At 38.1% G+C, this 21,106-nt stretch overlaps 2 protein-coding genes across 2 annotated transcripts; both read right to left on the bottom strand.

Annotated features, from left to right (window-relative positions):
• Positions 1 to 2,544: 2,544 nt before the first annotated feature.
• Positions 2,545 to 10,311, bottom strand: LOC100943136 (histone H2B type 1-M). The gene is made up of 2 exons (XM_003788789.3): positions 9,883 to 10,311; positions 2,545 to 2,931 (listed from the first exon to the last, which is right to left on the bottom strand). The coding sequence occupies exon 1, from the start codon at positions 10,270 to 10,272 to the stop codon at positions 9,892 to 9,894; it is 381 nt and encodes a 126-aa protein (XP_003788837.1). The 5' UTR covers positions 10,273 to 10,311; the 3' UTR covers positions 2,545 to 2,931; positions 9,883 to 9,891.
• Positions 10,312 to 11,060: 749 nt separating this feature from the next.
• Positions 11,061 to 11,829, bottom strand: LOC100940611 (histone H1.4). Its single transcript, XM_003788781.3, has one exon. It carries the CDS (start codon positions 11,771 to 11,773, stop codon positions 11,114 to 11,116), a length of 660 nt encoding a protein of 219 aa, XP_003788829.1. The 5' UTR covers positions 11,774 to 11,829; the 3' UTR covers positions 11,061 to 11,113.
• Between the last annotated feature and the right edge of the window lie 9,277 nt (positions 11,830 to 21,106).

Below are 21,106 nucleotides of genomic sequence, written 5' to 3'. Positions count from 1 at the left end.
CTATGCATAAAAGTACATATAAATCTGTAATTACAACAGTGTAGCATTGGTCCAGGTATAAAGAGCAGGTGAATAGAACAGAGACATTTTTGCTGTTTTCTGGGAATCTCCTTACTGACGTTTTCTAATTGTCTATAGCTAGCTCATCAATGGATGCTTTCAGCCTTTGCGTCTCAGCTTCTGTATTTTCGGAACGGGAGGGAGGGGTGAATATGTCAAAATAGTTCTCTGATCCTAAGCTTAACTCAATGTTGTTAAAGGAAACTGGTTGATTCATCCACTCGGTGAGTGCATTCAATGCAGAGAATGGGGCCTTTGTATGCATATATAATGTTGGGGTGTCATGCAAGGTGAGAAGAGTCTGTAAAGATGGAGAAGGTGGTAGTTGAGCGGATGGATATGTGTGATATTGGAAGAGTACTGTGCAGTACTGCTATGGTCAGGCAGAAAAGAAATCTCATTGGTCATATGAAATGCAAGGTTGTTTTTACTTGATATTTAAATTAATTTCTTAGAATTATCAAGAAATAATGTCTTGGGCAGCACCTGTGGCTCAGTGTGTAGGGTGCCGGCCCCTATACCGAGGGTGGCGGGTGCAAACCCAGCCCCAACCAAACTACAACAAAAAAATAGTCCGGCATTATGGCAGGCACCCGTAGTCCCAGCTACTTGAGAGGCTGAGGCAAGAGAATCGCTAAGCCCAGGAGTTGGAGGTTGCTGTGAACTGTGTGACGCCAAGGCACTCCACTGAGGGCGATAAAGTGACACTCTGTCTCTATGAAACAAAACAACAGAAAGAAAGAAATAATGTCTTTAGTGTAATGGTTAAGAAAAGGGACACTGGCCCTAACCTTTGTCAGTCAGAAAGCCCTCTGCCATTTATTAAGTATATGACGTTGGGCAAGTTATATTAAGATTCCTTTGGCATGCTCGTGGGTAAAACTGGGATAAAAAGAGTGCCCAGGTGTGTGATGAGGATTAAATGAGTTAACACTTGGAAAGCACTTAAAAATATATCTTTTTATAAAAAGAAAATAAATATATAAAAGTAATTAGGAAGGGTTTTCTGCTACACACAACATCTACATTGTCTGTCTTTGGCCCTAGGCACTTTTGCCCTGGCGTGCTCTGTCCTCTATTTAAATAACAATTTTCTTTAAGCTAAAAGTTCACCTTTCCTTCTAATTTAAAAAATAAATAAATATTTTTGTGAGCCTTTGAAAGTACTGTGGGCCTTTGGCATTGTGCCTACTGTGCCCTAATGGATGTTAGTCCAGTATGTACCTGAAGATGAATTTTTAAAATATACTATATATGTGTGTGTGTGTATATTCAATTAGGAAATAATTATTCACACACAGGTAAATACACACTCTGAATCTTCACACTAAGTATTCTACAAACATGAAGCCAATAAAGAAGAGAGGTTCTAGGAAAGGCTCCTCAGAGTTGTGAGGGTGTCTCCAACCACTGGAGAAGCGGGGAAGTGCTAGCTCCCGGAGAAGAAAGCAGGGAGACGCTGGGATATTGAAGCTGAATTTTTCATCCCGCTTCTTCAATCCTCACCTCTTGGTTTGAGCTTATCAGAACAACAGGAGAGGAGCAGAAAGACCAAGGTGCGGGGCGAGGGATAGATTATTGCTCTTCTCGGTCTTCAAAATTCTCAATCCACTGTTTTCTTCTATAACTGACTTGAATACATTTTTCAGATTTTCCAATGTCTGACGGCCTGGTGGCCTCCAAGAGAGGGTACTGGGCGGCGAGGCCTTGGAACCACCAGGGGGCGACCGACCCGCATCTTTGCGGAAGCGGGCTACAGGCGGACCTAAACGTTAAGGGGTGCTCGGTGTTGAACCTGAAAGAGGTAACTTGGCGCCGGGGTAACGTGAGACTCTGTTATCAGGACCAGCAGGGGAGCAACAAAATGGCCATACCAGAGAACCACCTTGGAGGGGCGTGGAGGGCCCGAAGATGCGTTTCCACCCTTTGGTAGCTGCACTGTCAGTAGGATTGCCCCTGCCAATTTTTTCAGAACCTCTCACTTTCACTTTGAAATCATTCTGTGCAAATTTTCAGCTTCGTGAGGTTATGGTAGTAGCATTTTAGAGCGATTCCCTATCCCCCAAAATAAAGTTCTCCAAATGTGGTTCCCCAACTAGAAGCATCAACATCATCAGGATTGAGAAGGCCAAATTATCAGGTGATACTTCAGTTTAATAAATCAGAATCTATAAGGGTGGGGTTAAGCAATTACGTTTTTAAAAGTCCTTTAGGTGGTTTTAGTGCACACTCAGGTTTGAGACAGCTTCAAAGTATTGTGTTTCTCTTAACTAAGATGCTGGAGTTAACCTCTCAAACGGCAATTATCCTAAATCAAGCTGTTTTAACTTCAGGATCATTACCAAAGCTGAAATAGTGCTTAGGCCTTACCCATTCAGACTTCGATGCCATAAAGTGAAGGCAGATAGGTAAACAGGTACCTAGGTAAATGTCTAGAAAGGGCAGACCTTCGGAGAAAGATTTTAATCAACAATGAATGCAGAATTCCAAATTCTCTGCAGATTTTATTAATTATAACATTTACAGACTTTCTACCATCCTCTCATTCAGACTTTTCTTTGCAAAGATAGTCCATGGCAAATAATGAATTACCCAGTAATTAGGTCTGTACAGAAGTAGATTCTATTTCTGTAACTTAAAAAATAAAATGAAAAAGCTAAAAGACCTTGTTTAGTTTCTTCCACTCAGGTAATGATCTCTTTTTGATGAGTCAGTATGCAGCAAACCAAGATGGGTTGGATTTGGATGGGATACAGACACTAGTCATTCTCAGGCAGATCAGACTTTTCATACTTCTTAACTTCTATGAATACATTTCATATTTTCAGTTATTTTATGCATTCATTTCTTCTCTGCATTTGTATCTCTCCCCTGATTAAAGAAATAAAAAGCATTTATTTGTTAGGTGTCATTTTGTTATCAGCTCTAATATTCACTATATTAAGAAAACGGTCTTTTTTTATGTGGTGGTATAATGTACTATTAGGAATCTCTGCTTCAGTGTTACCTACACTTTAATAGTTATTAGCATTAACAGATAATTGCTCAAATCATGCTTAGTCAAGAGATATCATTGAATAATATGATCTTTCACATCCCCCAACTACTTTTCTTGAGTGGAATTCAAATAAGTCAGAAGCTCTTTTCTCCCTTTAGGTTTTGACCTGAGAATATTTGTACACTCTGATTTTAATTTTCTTTTCTTTTTCTTTTGAGACACTGTCCCCAGGCGGGGGACAGTGACACAGTTGTAAATCACTTCAACCTCCAAATTCTAGGCTCAAGTGATCCTCCTGCTTAAGCTTCTAGAGGAGCTGGCACTATAGGCCCATACCACCAATCCTATCTAAAGTATTTAGAGTTTTTGTAGAGACAGGGATCTTGCCATTTGTTCAGGTTAGTCTTGAAGCCCTGTCTTCAAGTAATCCATCTACTTTAGCCTTTCAAAGTGCTGAGATTACAGGTCTGAGCCACCACAGGTCTGACCTGGGGCCTGATTTTCATTTTAGCACAGAAAAAAGTATACACTTATATATAATAATTGCTAGCTATTATTAGCTACTTACTAAGTGTCCATCACTATTCTCAGTATTTTTACATGAACTATCTCAATCATTCAAACAACTCTGAGAAGGGATCACTGTTATCATCATCATCTTTGTACAGATGAGGAACTAATACCAGATAGTCTGAATTATTCATTTGAACCATTTTGACAACATAGCCCTGGACTGTATTCCTGTTGTTATACACGTATGTGCGCTTTAATTACTTAAGTAATTAATTACGTCGTGTTAAAAATACTTTGTGAGTCTGCTGTGTGCTCAGAGCAGCCTTGGGCATTAGGGCGTCAGCAGCAAAAAAAGAGAAATTCCCTGTGTTTATGGATCTTACAGCCTTGAGAATGGGATGGGGAAGCAAACAAAAAATAAATTTATTTAATGCTAAGTATAATGAAGAAGTGTGAGTAGGGAAAGTTAAAAATGGGGATAGAAGGATACTATTTTATATTTGTTGGTCAGAGAAAACCTCCCATATGTGATGACATTTTAATTAATCCTCCTAACCCCAAACCCAACAAATGTGGTCTTTCAGTTACTGTGTGACAAGTATTACACCCAGCTGTGACATCAAATGTATAAAAAGGCCTATTTACCTTTCTTCTCTTTTTCCTTTCTCTCTCAGTCTTTTTCCTCTTACATTTTACCATGGGCTTGTTTTTGGTCTCTAAACTCTTTCCCTCCTTTATAGTAGCAATTTGTTTCTTCTATTCCTTTTCTGAGTCCTTTTCAATTTCTCTCACCTTTCTTCTCCTCATGCTCCTCTTTCTTTTTCTAAAAAGTAGCATAATGTGGCTGTAATATTTATAAAATATTGTTTTGTATTTATGAAGTATAGCTGAACATAGTCAAATTTATTTATTCTTTTATTTATTTATTTTTGAGACAGAGTCTCAAGCTGTGTGCCCTAGGTAGAGTGCTGTAGCATCATAGCTCACAACAACCTCCAACGCCTCAGCTAAGTGATTCTCTTGCCTCAGCCTCCCAAGTACCTGGAATTACGGGCGCCCGCCACAATGCCGAGCAATTTTTCAGTTGTAGTTGTCATTGTTTGGCAGGCCTGGGCTGGATTTGAACTTGCCAGCTCTGGTGTATGTGGCTGGTGCCCTAGCTGCTGAGCTACAGGCGCCAAGCCAGAACATAGTCAAATTTAAACAAAATAATATTGATATTACTATTTTTGCCTTAATATAATCAGTTTGGTGAGTCCAAGTCCATTCACTTGCCTTAAGATTTCTAAAGCATGAATCTTTTTTTTTTTTTAATAGAAAGGAAAATAAAAGCAATTAGTTAAAAGTCTCCATCCTTGACTGAGGTTCTAGCAGGTCCAGGGTTACCTTAGCTCTCTGCATCTATCTCCAGTGCCCAAGCCAATGCCTAGCCCATAAACATTCCATGATTACCTCTTAAATAAGCTGATTTACAAATAAATACTGAGCAATAGCCATGTTACAATTTACTAGGGAATTTTGACCCATTTCAAGAACCTCCCTATAATCCTTTATGATTGAATTCTTCTCAGTTTCTGCCCCTTTTTCCTCCCTCTACTAACTCTTAATCTTGTAATACTTTATGCATTGTATTTTTTACTATTACTCAGTCATTAGTCTCAAATTTTATACATCCAATTATTAATATAGTTTTAATTTCTTGTCCAAGTTTAAATTTCATGAATTTGTTTTTCCATATTATTGTTTCATATTTTCACAATCTACAGTATTTTCTGAGATTATAATTTTTTTTTTGCAGTTTTTTGGCAGGGACTGGTTTTGAACCCGCCACCTCCGGCATATGGGGCCAGAGCCCTAGTCCTTTGAGCCACAGGTGCCACCCTATAATTTTTATTGTAAGCATTTTTCTGCTTAAGTTTGTTTTTTGCTTCAAAAGATCAAACATATTTGTTGGACATTCTAACAGTAATCATGCGTCAAATAATTGATTTACAAATAGCTAAATTACTTTAGAATTTCCCAGATGAATTAACTCAATACATTCAATTTTTTTCAGTACTTGCTACGTCCTGGGCTAATGTTTTATATAAACTATAGAGGCACTATGTTGTCCTTTGCAATGTTGGGGAAAAGTCTATCAAGGAATCACTTCAGGATTTTATTGGCCTTTGTCTCTTGAAATAGTAGTCAATTGCAGTCTAAATTGTTGGAATTTTTAAAGGTTTATTATTTAAACAAATCCAAGTGATTTAATGGACAATTTCTACCTACTCTTTAATGCACAAATACTTTTACATTGAAGTATTTCAACCATTAAAAAAATGATGTAGTTGTTTTAAAATATGTTCATGAAATCTTTTATTATCCTTAACTGAAAGAGTGGACTCTACTTTTCCTTCTGAGTATGTGCCAGATTTAAGAGACTTGCTTATAATTAAGAGACTGTGGCACAATTGTGTGTCTTTCAAAGCTTGTTCACAAATAGCACTGTGACTTATTCCTCCCACTCTCTCCATCTCTTTTTTCTCTTTCTAAGGGTAGATAGTTGGTATATTTTGAAGATAGTTAGTGGGCCCTTTGGAGAGGTCTAAGTGGCAAGTTCTCAGCCAATGGCCAGCTCAAACTGTGACATATCCCAGTATGCCATCTTAGATGGGAATCCTGAAGCTATAGTCAAGGATTTGGATGACTGAGCCTACGCTTACATCTTGACTTCAACCTTAAGAAAGGCCCTGAACAATATCCACCCCTATCCAGAAGCTAAGTCACTTCTGGATTCCTGGCCCATAGAAATTAAATGAGATATTGAATATTCATTAATGTAGGCTTTCAGTTGGGGATAATTTCTTACAAAGTGATAGATAATAGAGCACTCCACAATTAATTACATAAGGCTACATAATCCTAACTATGAAATCTTAACTATGAAAGGTAAACCCCAAAGGGAATATCATAGAATGCTTTTATATGAAAAGAAATGGGAAAAAATTCTTGTGATTTCATCAGATGTCAAAAAGTGATTGAATAAATTTCATAAATAATTTCTAATAATAATTCTTAAAACATGATTAGAAAGAAACTATCTTAATACAACGTAGACTTGCGCCTATGTGTGCTTGTGCGCATACACAGGCACACAAACACCCAAACATAATTTTGACTATGAATTATCAAAGCCATTTCTATGACAAGAAGGAAAAGACAATGCCTGTTAGTATGTCTATTACAGCATATTGTTTGTGACTATACTAACACAGTAAGATGATAAAAGTGACAAATAAATAGTTATTGGAAAGAGTATCCAATATTTTTATGTGGTAATAATAGTATATGTTATCAAAATCAAGACAATGTATTAAACATTGATTAAGATTAATAGATTTGATAGCTAGGTTAAAAATAGATGTAAATAATTAATTGCTCAACTATCCTCCCACATGAAGAATTTCAAACAGTGCCTTAGTCTGATACTATGTGTCAATATTACATTGTAGTAACAAGAAATAAAGCTTAATTCAGTGTCATAAAGTGACCCCCTTTTTGTTGTATTATTTTAATTTTGTTCCATTATTTTATATACTATTTAAATTATTAATTAAATGAATGCATCAATTCTAGAAAATTCTCAGCCATCATCTTTTATGTATCACATTTGCATCATCCTCTATTATTGTACTATGAATAATCCATGTCAGATCATTTTACTAATTTCAAATCTTTTTTTTTTTTTTTGAGACGGAGCCTTAAGCTATCCCCCTGGGTAGAGTGCCATGGCATCACCAACCTCCAACTCTTGGGCTCAAGCGAGTCTCCTGCCTCAGCCTCCCAAGTAGATGGGACTACAGGTGCCCACCACAACGCTTGGCCATTTTTTGGTTGCAGCCATCATTGTTGTTTGGCGGGCCCAGGCTGGGGATTCGAACCCGCCACCTTAGGTGTATGTGGCTGGCACCTTGAGCCACAGGCGCCTAGCCTAATTTCAAATCTTTTAAAACTTATTGTTACATTTTTCTCTCTGCATTTTGGACATATCTTTAAGATCTAGTTGCACAGTTCATTAAAGTTCTCCTAGGTCAAATTAGTTGTTAATCTCATTTAACAAGCTTTTAATTCTGTGATATAATTAACTACATTTTTCTTTATTTTCTAAAATTTTTATTAGATATTTTACTTAAATCTGTGTGACCACTTTTTGTATTTCCTTAGTCCCTCAACATGTTTTATTAACTGTTGTTTTTTTTTTTATGTCTCTAAAGTTAGTATTTAAAAGGCTGTATCTTTCTCTTTTTTTTTTTTTTTTTTTTTGAGACAGAGCCTCAAGCTATCCCCTGGGTAGAGTGCTGTGGCATCACAGCTCACAGCAACCTCCAACTCCTGGGCTCAAGCGAGTCTCCCGCCTCAGCCTCCCAACTAGCTGGGACCACAGGCACCTGCCACAACGCCGGCCATTTTTTTTGGTTGCAGCCATCATTGTTGTTTGGCGGGCCGGGCTGGGGATTTGAACCCGCCACCCTAGGTGTATGTGGCTGGCGCCCTAGCCGCTTGAGCCACAGGTGCCGAGCCCTTTCTCTCTTTTAAAATACTTATTTTCCTCCATTGTTTGTTGCTCTTATTGTTCTTGATTGTACTTCCTTGTTTCATGATGTTAATTTTGAATGCAAAGCTGCTCATTGGTTATCTGGGGGCATTTTTGGAGGCCTAAAATAAAACTTGTTCCTCTAAAGATTTTTCTATTTGCTTCTACCAGTAGCTCAGTGGCACAAAACCAGTCTGGGATATCCCTAAATTCTTAGGTTGGGTGTTTTGAATCTCTGATGTATTGACTGATGTACTGAATGCTGAGAACAAGTAAGCGTCAAGGTTAGCTTGTAATCTAAACCTTGGTGGCAGAATCTATCTGGCTAAACACACAGGTTCAGAGCTGACTTTTTTCCTGCTATCATTCTGTGGACAGTGAGTGTTTTTATTTCTAGCTCATCCCTCTTTCCTGAGGAAGGTAGTTTTTGGTCTGCTGTCTCAGCTTTACCTGAAAAGATTTATCAGGCTGTACACTCTGGTCAGTTTACATACAACACTCTAAAACCAAAGCGAAGGTTTGGGTAAAAGCTAGTACTTCTCGTGTCACCTGGGCCAAGTTCCCATGTTCCTTATTCTTCTAGCCCTCTTCATTACCATTAAGAATTTTTAAAAAATACTATGCAGGCTTTTTAGTTGTCCTTCCAGGTACCATGGTTGCCGTATAAAAACTCCATCCCACAATCAATAAAGACCTGTTTGTGAGGCCTGAGCACACAAAGATTTGCAAGCTTACTCCTCCATCAATTATTACCCACCACCTAAATTCTGTTTCTCAGCAAGCACCTCACTCCAAGCCTTTCACCTCCCAACCTTACCTGAAGCTTTGACTTTTTAAATTCTGGCCACTCCCTCCCAGCTCTCTCCTGTCTCCTCCTAGATGTCTTTTCTCCCCATTGTCATCTATTCCCCCACAGGGTAAATAGTTTATACCATCATCCAATTTTGTACAGCAGAAGCCACATTGTAGCAGAAGCAGTTTTCCTCTCCTTTTTACCTTCTTTTGTCCTTGGTACTCAGGGGCAAAGAAATGAACCACAATGAGAAGGGGACCTCAGTCTTCAGGTGATCCCTATCAGCAGATTGGACTTTTCTGATTACCCAGAGTATTTTTTAAACTGAATGCTTCTAAAACAAGACTATGAATTAGAAAATTTTCTGAGATTGTTGAGAATTTGAAGGTATCTCAAAGACTTGTTTTTTTTCCTCGCTCCCATTAAGCCTAATCAAAGCCTCCGACACCAAGCGGCCCAAATGCAAAGCGAGCAACCAGAAACTTTAGTAATACTTCTGTGAAAACTCACTCTACCTCCACCTTTTTCCCCTACAGTATTACTATTTTAAAAGTTTGGAAAAAAAACTTTTGTGCTCAGGGTTAGTAGTCATTGACCTTGGATCAACATCACGACCAATTTGGAGACTTATACACAAAAAGAGCTATACATTTAAAATGACCATTATCAAATTATACTAGCATCTAGTTGCGTGATACTAAACGAGATGATTCCGTAACACTTGTACAAGACTCTCAGTTTCTGGTAGCAATTGTTATTTCCCGTTAATAATTTACACGTTATTTACTACACAATGCCAACATGTTAAAGATTCCTAACAGTTTTATAAAACCGGGTGTTGAGAAATCCAACAATCTCTTAAATGAAAAAATTACAACTCATTTTGTTGAAAACTTACGTGGCTCTTAAAAGAGCCTTTGGGGTTGGTGTAAAGACGCTTACTTGGCAGGTTTACTTGGAGCTGGTGTACTTGGTGACAGCCTTAGTGCCTTCAGATACCGCGTGCTTGGCCAGCTCCCCGGGCAACAACAGACGAACGGCAGTCTGGATCTCTCTGGAGGTGATGGTGGAGCGCTTGTTGTAATGTGCCAGGCGAGAAGCCTCACCCGCAATGCGCTCGAAGATATCGTTGACGAAGGAATTCATGATGCCCATTGCCTTAGAGGAGATACCGGTGTCGGGATGAACCTGCTTCAGCACCTTGTACACGTACACAGAGTAACTCTCCTTTCGGCTGCGCTTGCGCTTCTTCCCGTCCTTCTTTTGCGCTTTAGTCACTGCCTTCTTAGAGCCCTTCTTTGGGGCAGGAGCCGATTTCGTAGGTTCAGGCATCCTAACGTTAAAAAGAATGCAGCTGCAAACACCTGGGAAAATAATTCGCCCCCAGCAAGGCCACGTTCATTTATAGACGCGGTATTCAAATGAGGTTAATGAGATTTCGTTTGTGATTGGATGAACTTTAGCGTGTCGTCACAAAAGCCAACATAAACGACACTTAAACGTCTATCTTTTCATTGGCCCTTTGATTACTTTACTTTAACCCAATCAGAAAGCTCAGTCTAGACTACCCGAAGCTGCTATAAATAGGTCTCCCCTAGGAGACTGGTCTATTTCAAAGAGCATTTGGCTAGACTGCGGAATCTTGTGTAGCCAGTACTGTATTCCCAGACACGTCCACAGGTGGAATATCCTATTGAGTGGTAGATACCCTTCATATGTAACTAAAGACTCTTTTGGTGCTTTAACTAACAGCCTTACCAGTTCTGGGTGGCTGTGCTTTCCCATTTTTGCCTTAATAGGACAGGATATTCTCCAACCCCGACCTGGGAATTCTGTTATGTGCTAAAACCCAAGGGAGTGGCCACATGGTAGGGAAACTTTGTGCAAACTACAATCCAGGGTGAAGAAAAAAATCGGTGCACAGTATCCTAGCAAAGCAGTAGGTGGACACACTTTCCCAGAGCTTAGAGAATGCGAGCTCCCCAAATTTAACAAGTCTGGAAAACCCACCGGAACTGTCTCACACGGAGGCCCGCCCCTCCGTAGTGGCATTCTTCCAGCCACGCCCCCTAACCCCCTGAGAAAGTGTAACAGCTCTTTTACTGAGATAGTTGGGTGGCTCTGAAAAGAGCCTTTGGGTTGTGTTGAGCGTCTAAGCAGTTGGCCAAAGGACTTATTTCTTCTTAGCTGCCGCCTTCTTTGGCTTGGCTGCCTTGGGCTTGGCGGTCTTTGGTTTAGCCGCCTTAGGTTTCACAGCTTTGGCCTTCGCTGGGCTCTTAGGCGCCTTCTTCGGCTTGGCTGCTTTCGCCTTTTTAGGGCTTTTCGCTTTTTTGGCTCCTGCAGCTGCAGCCGGCTTCTTCGCCTTCTTTGGGGTCTTCTTGGCGCTCTTCTTAGGGGTGGCTGCCCCTGTCGCCTTCTTAGGCTTCTTTGCCGCTCCTGCAGGCTTCTTGGCCTTGGTTGTAGTTGCTTTTTTAGTTCTAGGCTTGGCTTCCCCGGAGGCCGCCTTCTTGTTGAGTTTGAAGGAACCCGAGGCGCCTGTGCCCTTGGTCTGCACCAGGGTGCCCTTGCTCACCAAGCTCTTAAGACCAAGCTTGATGCGGCTGTTGTTCTTCTCCACGTCATAGCCGGAGGCCGCCAGCGCCTTCTTGAGCGCAGCCAAAGACACACCGCTACGCTCCTTGGAGGCGGCAACAGCCTTGGTGATGAGCTCAGACACCGGGGGTCCGGACGCTTTGCGTTTCGCCGCACCTGCAGACTTGCGGGCCTTTTTTTTCACGGGTGTCTTCTCGGCAGGGGCCGGAGCGGCGGGCGCAGCGGGCGCAGTCTCAGACATATTGAAGGCGGGCGTGAAGGAGAGCAATTAGAGCCGGAAGCAGAGGCACTGGCCGGGACTCGGGCCGCGGCGCTGCGCCCGCCCGTTTATATAGGGCGGAGCTGCGCCGTGATTGGTGCGCTGTCCAGCCCGCCTCGCTGGCAGCCACAGAGTGTCCTCTCGGATCCCGAGTTGTGTTTGTTACACCTCAAAAAAAGCCAAAAATATCAAAATTCTGTACACTGAACTACTCATTTTTTCTCAAATAAAGGTCCCTGAAGCCTCAGGCTTCACGCAGAACTCAAATTATGATGAAAGCACAAAACCTTGTGCCAGAAACTAGCAATATTTCCTGCCGTGCTCGACAAATTTCAACTCAGAGAAACAAAACTTTCTATTTTCTTCGTAAATTATAAACCGATCTTTAACTGTGGAGTTTTCTGACCTCTCAAGTATGATTCTCCAAGTGCTTAGCTTCTTATATGTCCAAAAAACATGTCACTGGCACTAAGATTTTTATTACAAATCTGCACTTAAGTGAGGGAAGTAACACAGGCTCCTCAGAGAGTCCTGCCTATTGAGCCGAGGGCATTTGAGTTCATCAAACTGGTTTAGTTTAATGCTAAACAAATCATTGCCTATTTGGGGTTAAATTTTGGGCCCCTGGGACATCAATCTATGCAGGTATGGCTTTATTTATGTCCACTACACCTAAGTTTTTAAATAATTCCATTGGATAATTCTTTCCCTTTCTACTCCCAAGGGTTGGGGGCGGGGCGGTTGCTTCTCTCTTCCTCTGGACAACTGCTCCAAGGGGTTGAAATACTTTGATTTCAGGGTATTTGGGTGGGAAGGGGAGTCTAAAACATACTCAGGATACAGAAATGTACACGGATTAATTTTCAAATTTAATGTCAATAAAGTCATTGGAAGTGGAGGTGCAGTTTACTTTAAAGAATATATTTGCAGCCTTGCTGAGTGCTTCTGGTATGTGCTTCAGAACCAAATTATAATATACTAGTTAGAGCTGAAACTCAAACAATGATCATAAGGGAAAATAAATAAGAGTTTTAAATTTAACATATCTATTCCCATTATTAGGGGGAACACAGACCTCGTTACTAGTGAATAGCTGATGGATGACTATTCCACTCACCATACGTGATTTTAATCTCCAAGAAGATTATGGCTCAATGTTTCCCAGAACTCCATAAAAAGGAAAATAAGTGACATGAAGGGATTAAATAAATAAAAAGTTTAAATTTCCATCTTGAGCAGAGGTTTGTTCAAGCTAAGTCATTGCCCTCTAAAGACATGTTTTGAACGATGTCTGAAAGAATGGATTTGCTTGGGAAGAGTATAAACTGGCAATCAAATATCAATTAAAAAATTATTTCTGAAAAGCAATCTGGCTGGAATTGTTTTTTAAAACTGCCAGCCATCTTCTAAGGAGACAAAAATACAATTTTGCCCAAGGCTAAAAGGTGATTTTATGCTTCTGTAGATGTGGCTAATAGTAACATGGTATTTATATATCACTTTAAAATTTAGTTCCATTTCCTCAAATCTTCTCCACAGAAACAGACCCTACTACTAACGTGAAAAGAATGCAAAAGTTTGATACAACATGAACGTGTTTCAAAATGGTGCTGTTTAAATTAATGCTGAATTTGGTATAAAAGTGATATAATCACTTTTTTTAAGCCAGGATGTTTAAACATGTTCAATTTAACTTGTGCGCACTAGTACAAAATATATATACCTTTGATATTTATTTAAACAAAAAAAGTGGGTAAATTTCCAAAACAGACTAGGGAATTTGTATGTGGGTATTTGATTCCAAAGTGGTAGAAATATACCCATTTTTAAGTGACAACCAAAACTATTCCTTTAAATGGCTGGAGTTTGCCTTCAAATGCCTCCCTCACTTTGTCCTATGTAATCTTTACTTCTTGGAAAGACTTAAATTCTCCAGATTCTGGGATCTTTCAGATTACCTCTGCTTACTCCCTGTGATGCTGTGTGTTTTCTGATAAATAAAATAATTTGACTTACAAGGCCACTGTTAAATCAAGCATTTGACATTTCTTTGTGATGAAATAGGAAGACTATCAAAAGGTTTTACTTTTTTAATGATTTGTCAGGAGTTGGCTATATGAGCACTATGTGGGTATACATGCATGTCCATGTGTGTGTGTTTTAAATACAGGTTTCAAGGCCTTGTTTCAGATAATTCTGATCTAAGAACTCCCCACTAGGTCCTTAAAATACGAATATTTACAAGATGATTGTGACACTCTCATACCCTATCAAGTTGGGAACCACTGCTACCTCTCACTAGAGCAGGGAAAAAGTGTTTCTTTTTTTTTTTTTTTTTTTTTTTGAAACAGAGCCTCAAGCTGTCCCCCTGGGTAGAGTGCTATAGCATCACAGCTCACAGCAACCTCCAACTCCTGGGCTCAAGCGAGTCTCCCGTCTCAGCCTCCCAAGTAGCTGGGACCACATGTGCCAGCCACAATGCCTGGCTATTTTTTTTGGTTGCAGCCATCATTGTTGTTTGACAAGCTGGGGCTGGATTCAAACTGGCCACCTTTGGTGTATGTGACTGGTGCCTTAGCCACTTGAGCCACAGGCACCAAGCCAGGAAAAAGTGTTTCTTGACATACAAGTGCTCTCATGGATTTCTGGGCTTACCTGTGAGATCTTAGAAAAGATGTCCATGCTAATTATGTCCACATGTTGAGAGGATGAGGGCATGAGGGCAGCTGACTTCATTGAATTCACACTTGCCTGGACACTGTAGTGGGCTCAAGACAGAAAAAGGAGAGTAAAGTTAATAATCCAATGATTATTTTCCATCCACAAAGAACGGACTGAACTTTGGCTAACTGTAGACTACTTGAATCTTCTATTACAGAATCTCTACTCTGTATCTCATTTTTAACATTCTGATTAATAATTATCTCTTCCATTTGTTGGCTACCGCATACTTCCTACATTCTTACTTAGTCAATGCAACAATCCTATTATAGACAGCATCTTTATTTACAGTAGAGGAAATGGATGTGCAAAGGTTAAAGAATCCTCCTTAGAATACTGCTGGTAAGAGGTGCATTCCAGAGTCCAGTTCACATAGGTCTGACTTCAAAGCATGTGCTCTTAATAACCACCGTTTTCCAGAGTGCAGGTCTGAACAAGCATTAAAAATTGTGAAATGAAGTTAGTTGAGCAAAGCTAAAATATTTCTTTTTTAATAAAATAGAATAGAATATAAAATACTAGAGTTCATTACATGTAGTTGTAGTTATATTCACAGCTCTTTGTGAGCTAAGTCCCTGTGTAAAAGACATTTCTTACCATGTAGTCTCAAATGTTCAGAGTAGGTAGTATGTCTTCCTCATGCAATTTCTTGAGTTTTTGTAGTCAAGAAATATTCTCAGATTGGTTTGTTATTCATTAATAAGCTAAAAAGGTAATTTCTCATCATTAAGTTTTAAGCCTCTAAGGAACCCTAAGTGATAGAAAATGGGGGAAAGTCTGATTATTTTTATTTTGGGCATAACAACAACTGCATTAAGTGAAACAACATGATTTATGGAAAAGCTGAAAGAAAAGGCAAAATTGTGCTTGCTTCCTTTTACTCTCTAGTTCTAGGTTCCAAACACTGTATTCCGGACTTTGCTACTTTAATATGATGTTATCATTTAACATCATATTGCATATTGCTGATTGCTTTATTAAATATACAGTTTGGAAAAAAGATGCTTTATACTAGACAAGGGGACTGTAGACTCTCACAGGCACAAATTTTTTTTTGAGTCAGCAATTAAAACTGCTGGTTACCTGTCCAGAGTTATCTATTGGGATATTGAAAATAATCTTTGTGTCTATATGTAAGAGATTGGTTGAATAAATTAGGGCACATTCATCCAGTGGAGTAATATGTAGCTACAGAAATGACTGAGTAAAATCTCTATGAACTAATATAGTGTGAATTCCAGGATATACCTCTAGGTAATAAATCAAAAGAATATTCAATACCATGAATATACTAGAACAAAAGAATATTCATACCATGATACCCTTATGTCAGAAGTAAGAGCATATCAGAAAACAGACAATTTTCTCTTCATTTATAACAAAAGAAATATAAGAAAGATAACCCCAAAACTAGAAATATTGGTTCTTTATGGAAAGAAGGTGAGAATAAAAAAGGGTGGGAAGAAGGAGGAATAGGAAGAGGATAGCAGGAGCAAGAAGGGAGTGACTCTTTTTAGTATAACCCTTTGTGTAATTTTGATTCTTATAACTGTGGTAATGTTTTATATACAGCAAAAGAACTACTAAATAAACTAAATTAAAACCAATAGAAATGGAGAAATCAAAAATGGAATACATGCACTAACAAATGAACCAAATTGTATGAAATTAATAACATAATAACATTGAAAGGATTGAAAAAGATAACAGTTAAGTAACTGTGGAAAACAATATTGACTGTATACTGTAAAGCTAAAGACAAAAAGACTATGTATGTGTGTCTATATATATTCACACCATAGTCTAGATAGTACAGTGTATATACAGTGTACACACATACAACCACATGTCTCCATTTTTTGTATAATGTGTTTACTTTCTTAACAGCACGTATGGTAAAAGTGATATGTGTTATCAATTGTGACACAACTTTATGAGCACATTAGAATTGAACAAATAAGTAAAATTATATTGTAGATAATAAGAATCTGTGTTCTCATTGGTGGAAAAAGAAATATTTGGATAAAGTGAACATTGTGGTGATAGATTAGAATCAGAGGTATTAATGTAAATTCATTAAAAAATCTACAGTTATATAGATGGAGAAACAGATTTGTGTGTGTATACATGAGTTGAGGCTGGTCTCAAACCTGTAAGTTCAAGCAATCCACCTGCCTTGGCCTCCCAGAGTGCTAAGATTACAGGCGTGAGCCACCATGCCCTGCCAGACATTCACACTTTTAAAAAGTACTGATCAGTTATTTTGAATAATGTCCCTCAATTTATATTTGTCTGATGTTTTCTCCTCACTGGAATGAATTTATGTATTTTGCTAGAAAATGCCACCAGAATGATGAAGTGTCCTTCTCAGTGCAAGAAATTCATGATGAATATATGTGTGTTATACACACATATATCTTCTTGCTCTGCCAGCTGAGTGGGTCTATAAGTGGAGACAACCTATGCTCAATTAGCACACCTTGTACACACTCTTTGCTTTTTAGTTCTATTCTCTAGTAAAAGGAAATGTGACTTCTTAGAAAAGTGGTTGATTCCTAAAGCTACAGAAGGAAAGTTTACATCAAAAAATCTCAGCAGATACAACTGAGTAAGGTAAACATCATAATGTAACAACACATATATTCATCATGAATTTCTTGCACTGAGAAGGACACTTCATCATTCTGGTGGCATTTTCTAGCAAAATACATAAATTCATTCCAGTGAGGAGAAAACATCAGACAAATATAAATTGAGGGACATTATTCAAAATAACTGATCAGTACTTTTTAAAAGTGTGAATGTCTGGCAGGGCATGGTGGCTCACGCCTGTAATCTTAGCACTCTGGGAGGCCAAGGCAGGTGGATTGCTTGAACTTACAGGTTTGAGACCAGCCTGAGCAAAAGCAAGACCTTATCTCTACTAAAAATGGAAAAACTGAGGCAAGAGGATCACTTGAGCCCAAGAGTTGGAGATTGTTGTGAGCTATGACTCCAAGGCACTCTACCCAGGGTGACAGCTTGAGACTCTGTCTTGAAAACATAAAATAAAATAAAATAAAAGTATGAATGTCATAAAAGACAAGAACAAACTGCAGAACTATTATATATATATTATATACTATGCAAGACCAAGAATAAAATAATGACTGTATTCTGTGTGGGATCCTAAATAGGATCCCAGAACAGAAAAAGGACATTAGTGCAAAAATTTGGATCAGGTTTGAAGTTTTGTTAATATTCTACCAATGTCTAATTTCTATTCCTGAAAGTTGTATATGGTTATGTAAACCATTAACATTAGGGAAGCCAGCTGAAGGAAATAAAAAAAAATTACCATTTATGCAACTTTTTGGTAAATCCAAATTTAGGTTCAAAATAAAAAAAGTTTTCTAAAAAAATTATCTTAATATTTCACCATATTGTAACATTTTTCATAGACGAGGCAGGGGGAAACTATATGATATTGATTCTCCACAGTGGTGGAAATACAAATTATTGTACTTTTATTTTTATGTCTAAACTTTTAAATGTTTTCACAATTTCTATAATGTGCATGGATTTGTGTATGATTAGAAAACATTTTGTTCTTAAAATTATGATAAAGTTTTTTAATTTTTTAATAAAGATTATTTTTTAAAAAATGTCTGCTGAGTATCCCAGACATCCAGATGGTGTCTACCTTGGGATCCTTTCTCTCTTTTATCTGAACTTACATTGAAAGTGTTTCCCTTTTTTAGTTTATAAATTTAACTTTTATAAATGTACCCATACACCATATGGTTCAATTTGTCCTGTTTTTAAAATTTATACATGTGAAGTCATAGGGTATTTAGGATCTTGCGTCCTGTTTTTCTGCCTCAGTAAAATCCATTCTACATATTATGTTGATGCAAAAAGCTCAAGTTTGTTGATTTTCATTGCTGTTTAACATTATAAATGTGTCCCAATGTATTTACTTACCTTGTCTACTCCTCGCAGATATTCTCATTGTTATATAATATGGCAAATTTAATTTAATTTTGTTGGAATCCTCAAGCTTGGATCTCTGAACTGTCCTATAAAAGTTATGGTGATTCTGGGGCCACTGCACAGTGAGAAAGCCAAGCAGTGAGTGGAGACTGCACTCTCAGCAGTGAGTGGATGTTTGGGCCATCTGGTTAGCCATTCTGATTCCTGAACAATCCTAGTTCAAGGTTCAGAAATGTGAAAGGAGTCTCCAGGTGATTTCACTCGTGGTCAAGTCTTCTCAGTTGAAGTCTCAAAACATCATGGCACAGAAATAAGCTAACTTCAGTCTGCGCTATCTAAATCTCAGATCACAGAATCTGTGGGAATAACTGAATGGCGGTTTAAGCCCCTGGGTTTTGGAGTACTTTGTTATACAAAAGGAGTAGCCTAAAGAGTAATGGTTTGGGTTTATTTTTATGTATTTCTTAGCTGACCAGTTATTTTTTAAGAAATATTTTTAACCATAACCTATAAACAGAAACACATTTACATGTGCATCATGCACTTACACTCACTCATGCATTACGTAAATATTAACAAAATGAAAGTTTGAGAAAGTAATAGGTATCACTTTGAATAAAATTTCCTTGTCTCTCATTTTCTCCTCTTTCCTCCTTTTCCCTTTCTTCTCTCTTTCATTGTAATAAAGCTAATCACAACTAGCTAAATAGATTTCATGAACGATGGGTCACAATCAGTAGACTGAAGGAACACTATGTTATAGGCTGTAATTTACGAGATGGTCTTCATCTTTCTATATATTTTATATAATATATACATATATTTTATATCTTAATATTTTGTCTTATGCATGTATGCATGTATACACACCAACTCACACATACATTTTAAGCTCTAATCTCAGAATTAAATTATTCCACATAGGTCTAAAGCTAAATAAATAAATAAATAAAACAGCCAAAAATATGAAAAGAATAAACCTAATAAATGGTTACAAATTTAATCTGGATGTTGAAGCATATGGAAACACGAGGAACACGTTATTGTTTTAAGAAGAAAATCTGGGTTAGTGGCTTGTCCTGCATGGTACAAGGAGGAAAATCCTATGGAATCAGAAGCAGGAGGGATGTTCACAAAAGGTGCAGGTAAAAAGTTTTTTAGATTTGGGGATGAGAGTGGATTGGGATGTACTTTCTTCGGTTGGTAGAATTTAAGTATATAAAATGGGTGTATATATTTATTCTTGTGTCTCCATATTTACTCTTTAGTCAAAATACAGGTTGAGAGCAGTGGTTCATGTTTATAATCCCCATACTTTGAGGCTGAGGCAGGAGGATGGGGTTGAGGCCAAGTGTTCAAGACCAGCCTGAGCAACATAGTGAGACCCCCTCATCTCTATAGAAATAAAAAATATTCTGTCTGTGCATGTGGTGCTGGGAAGCTGAGTTGGGAGGATAGGATCCTTTGAACCCAGAAGTTAGAGTATATAGAATATATATGTATATAGTATATAGAGTATATATATATAGAGTATATAGAATATATATGTATATAGTATATAGAGTATATAGTATATAGAGTATATATGATCATGTTACTGGCACTCCACCTAGGCAGCAGAGCAAATAAGACTTTGTCTCTAATCAAAACAAAAGGGTCTTTAGAGAAAATATTGACTACCTTTCCATTAACCTTAATATTGTACCCATAATCATTTTCCTAATCAATCTCTTCAGCATTTATTTATTCAAAAATCTTGCTGGTATCTTTAGAAGAGATGGTTCAATGAATGAAAACACATTGCATTCAACCTTCTTGTGTACCTTTTCTCAGTTCTTCAGTTTCTGTCTTCGTCTACTATACTTCCTAGAATTATTTCCTTAATATTCCTTTACTTTCCCCTTTATACTCTTCTTACATTATATGGACTTCCTGGTTTATAAATGTAAGAATTACATATTTACACAGGATCATTAATTCACATGTGGGGGCAGTTTGACATAATGATTACGCAGATTCAAGTGGTTCTCCTTTGCTGCATAACAAATTATCCCCAAATTTAGTGACTTTAAATAATAATAAAGATTTATATATCGTATGGTTTCCATGGGTCAGGGATTTCCACAGTGGATTTAATTCAGTGGTTGTGACTGGGGATCTCTGACAAGATTGGAGTCAAGATAGCTGAGGCTTTAGTCATCTGCAAACTTAAGCTGAAGAATGGGGCTAGGATTGCTTATTCTCAGATGGCTTATCTGGCAGGTTGAAGTTGGCTATCAGCAGAAGGCTTTTGTTTCTAGGCACATGAAACTCTTTATAGGGCTTCAGGAAGTCTCACCACATTGTATCTGGCTTCTCCTAGCATAAGAAATCCAAAAGAGAGCAAAGCAAGAGTCACAATACCTTTTATGACCCGACTTTCAAAGTTACGATATTCTGTTAGCTCCTTAGTTCAGATCTATCTGATTGTGGATGGAACTACACAAGTGTGTACATACTGGGAGGTTAGAATTATGGGGGCCATCTTTGTATCTGGATATTACAGTTCTGGAGATAGACCACTTTATTTCAAATCTCAATCCCATCATTGACTAGGTGTTTTTAAGATATATAGTAAACTTC

Source organism: Otolemur garnettii, unplaced genomic scaffold, assembly GCF_000181295.1.
Source record: "Otolemur garnettii isolate 467f Iridium unplaced genomic scaffold, OtoGar3 scaffold00029, whole genome shotgun sequence".
NCBI classification, from domain to species: Eukaryota; Metazoa; Chordata; class Mammalia; order Primates; family Galagidae; genus Otolemur; species Otolemur garnettii.
Note: the sequence above shows the minus strand (reverse complement) of the source record. Positions and strands in the feature narration are given on the sequence as shown.

Bases quoted from the DNA above. Each gene is read 5' to 3' on its own strand.
- LOC100943136 (XM_003788789.3), bottom strand. From the start codon at position 10,272: ATGCCTGAACCTACGAAATCGGCTCCTGCCCCAAAGAAGGGCTCTAAG.
- LOC100940611 (XM_003788781.3), bottom strand. From the start codon at position 11,773: ATGTCTGAGACTGCGCCCGCTGCGCCCGCCGCTCCGGCCCCTGCCGAG.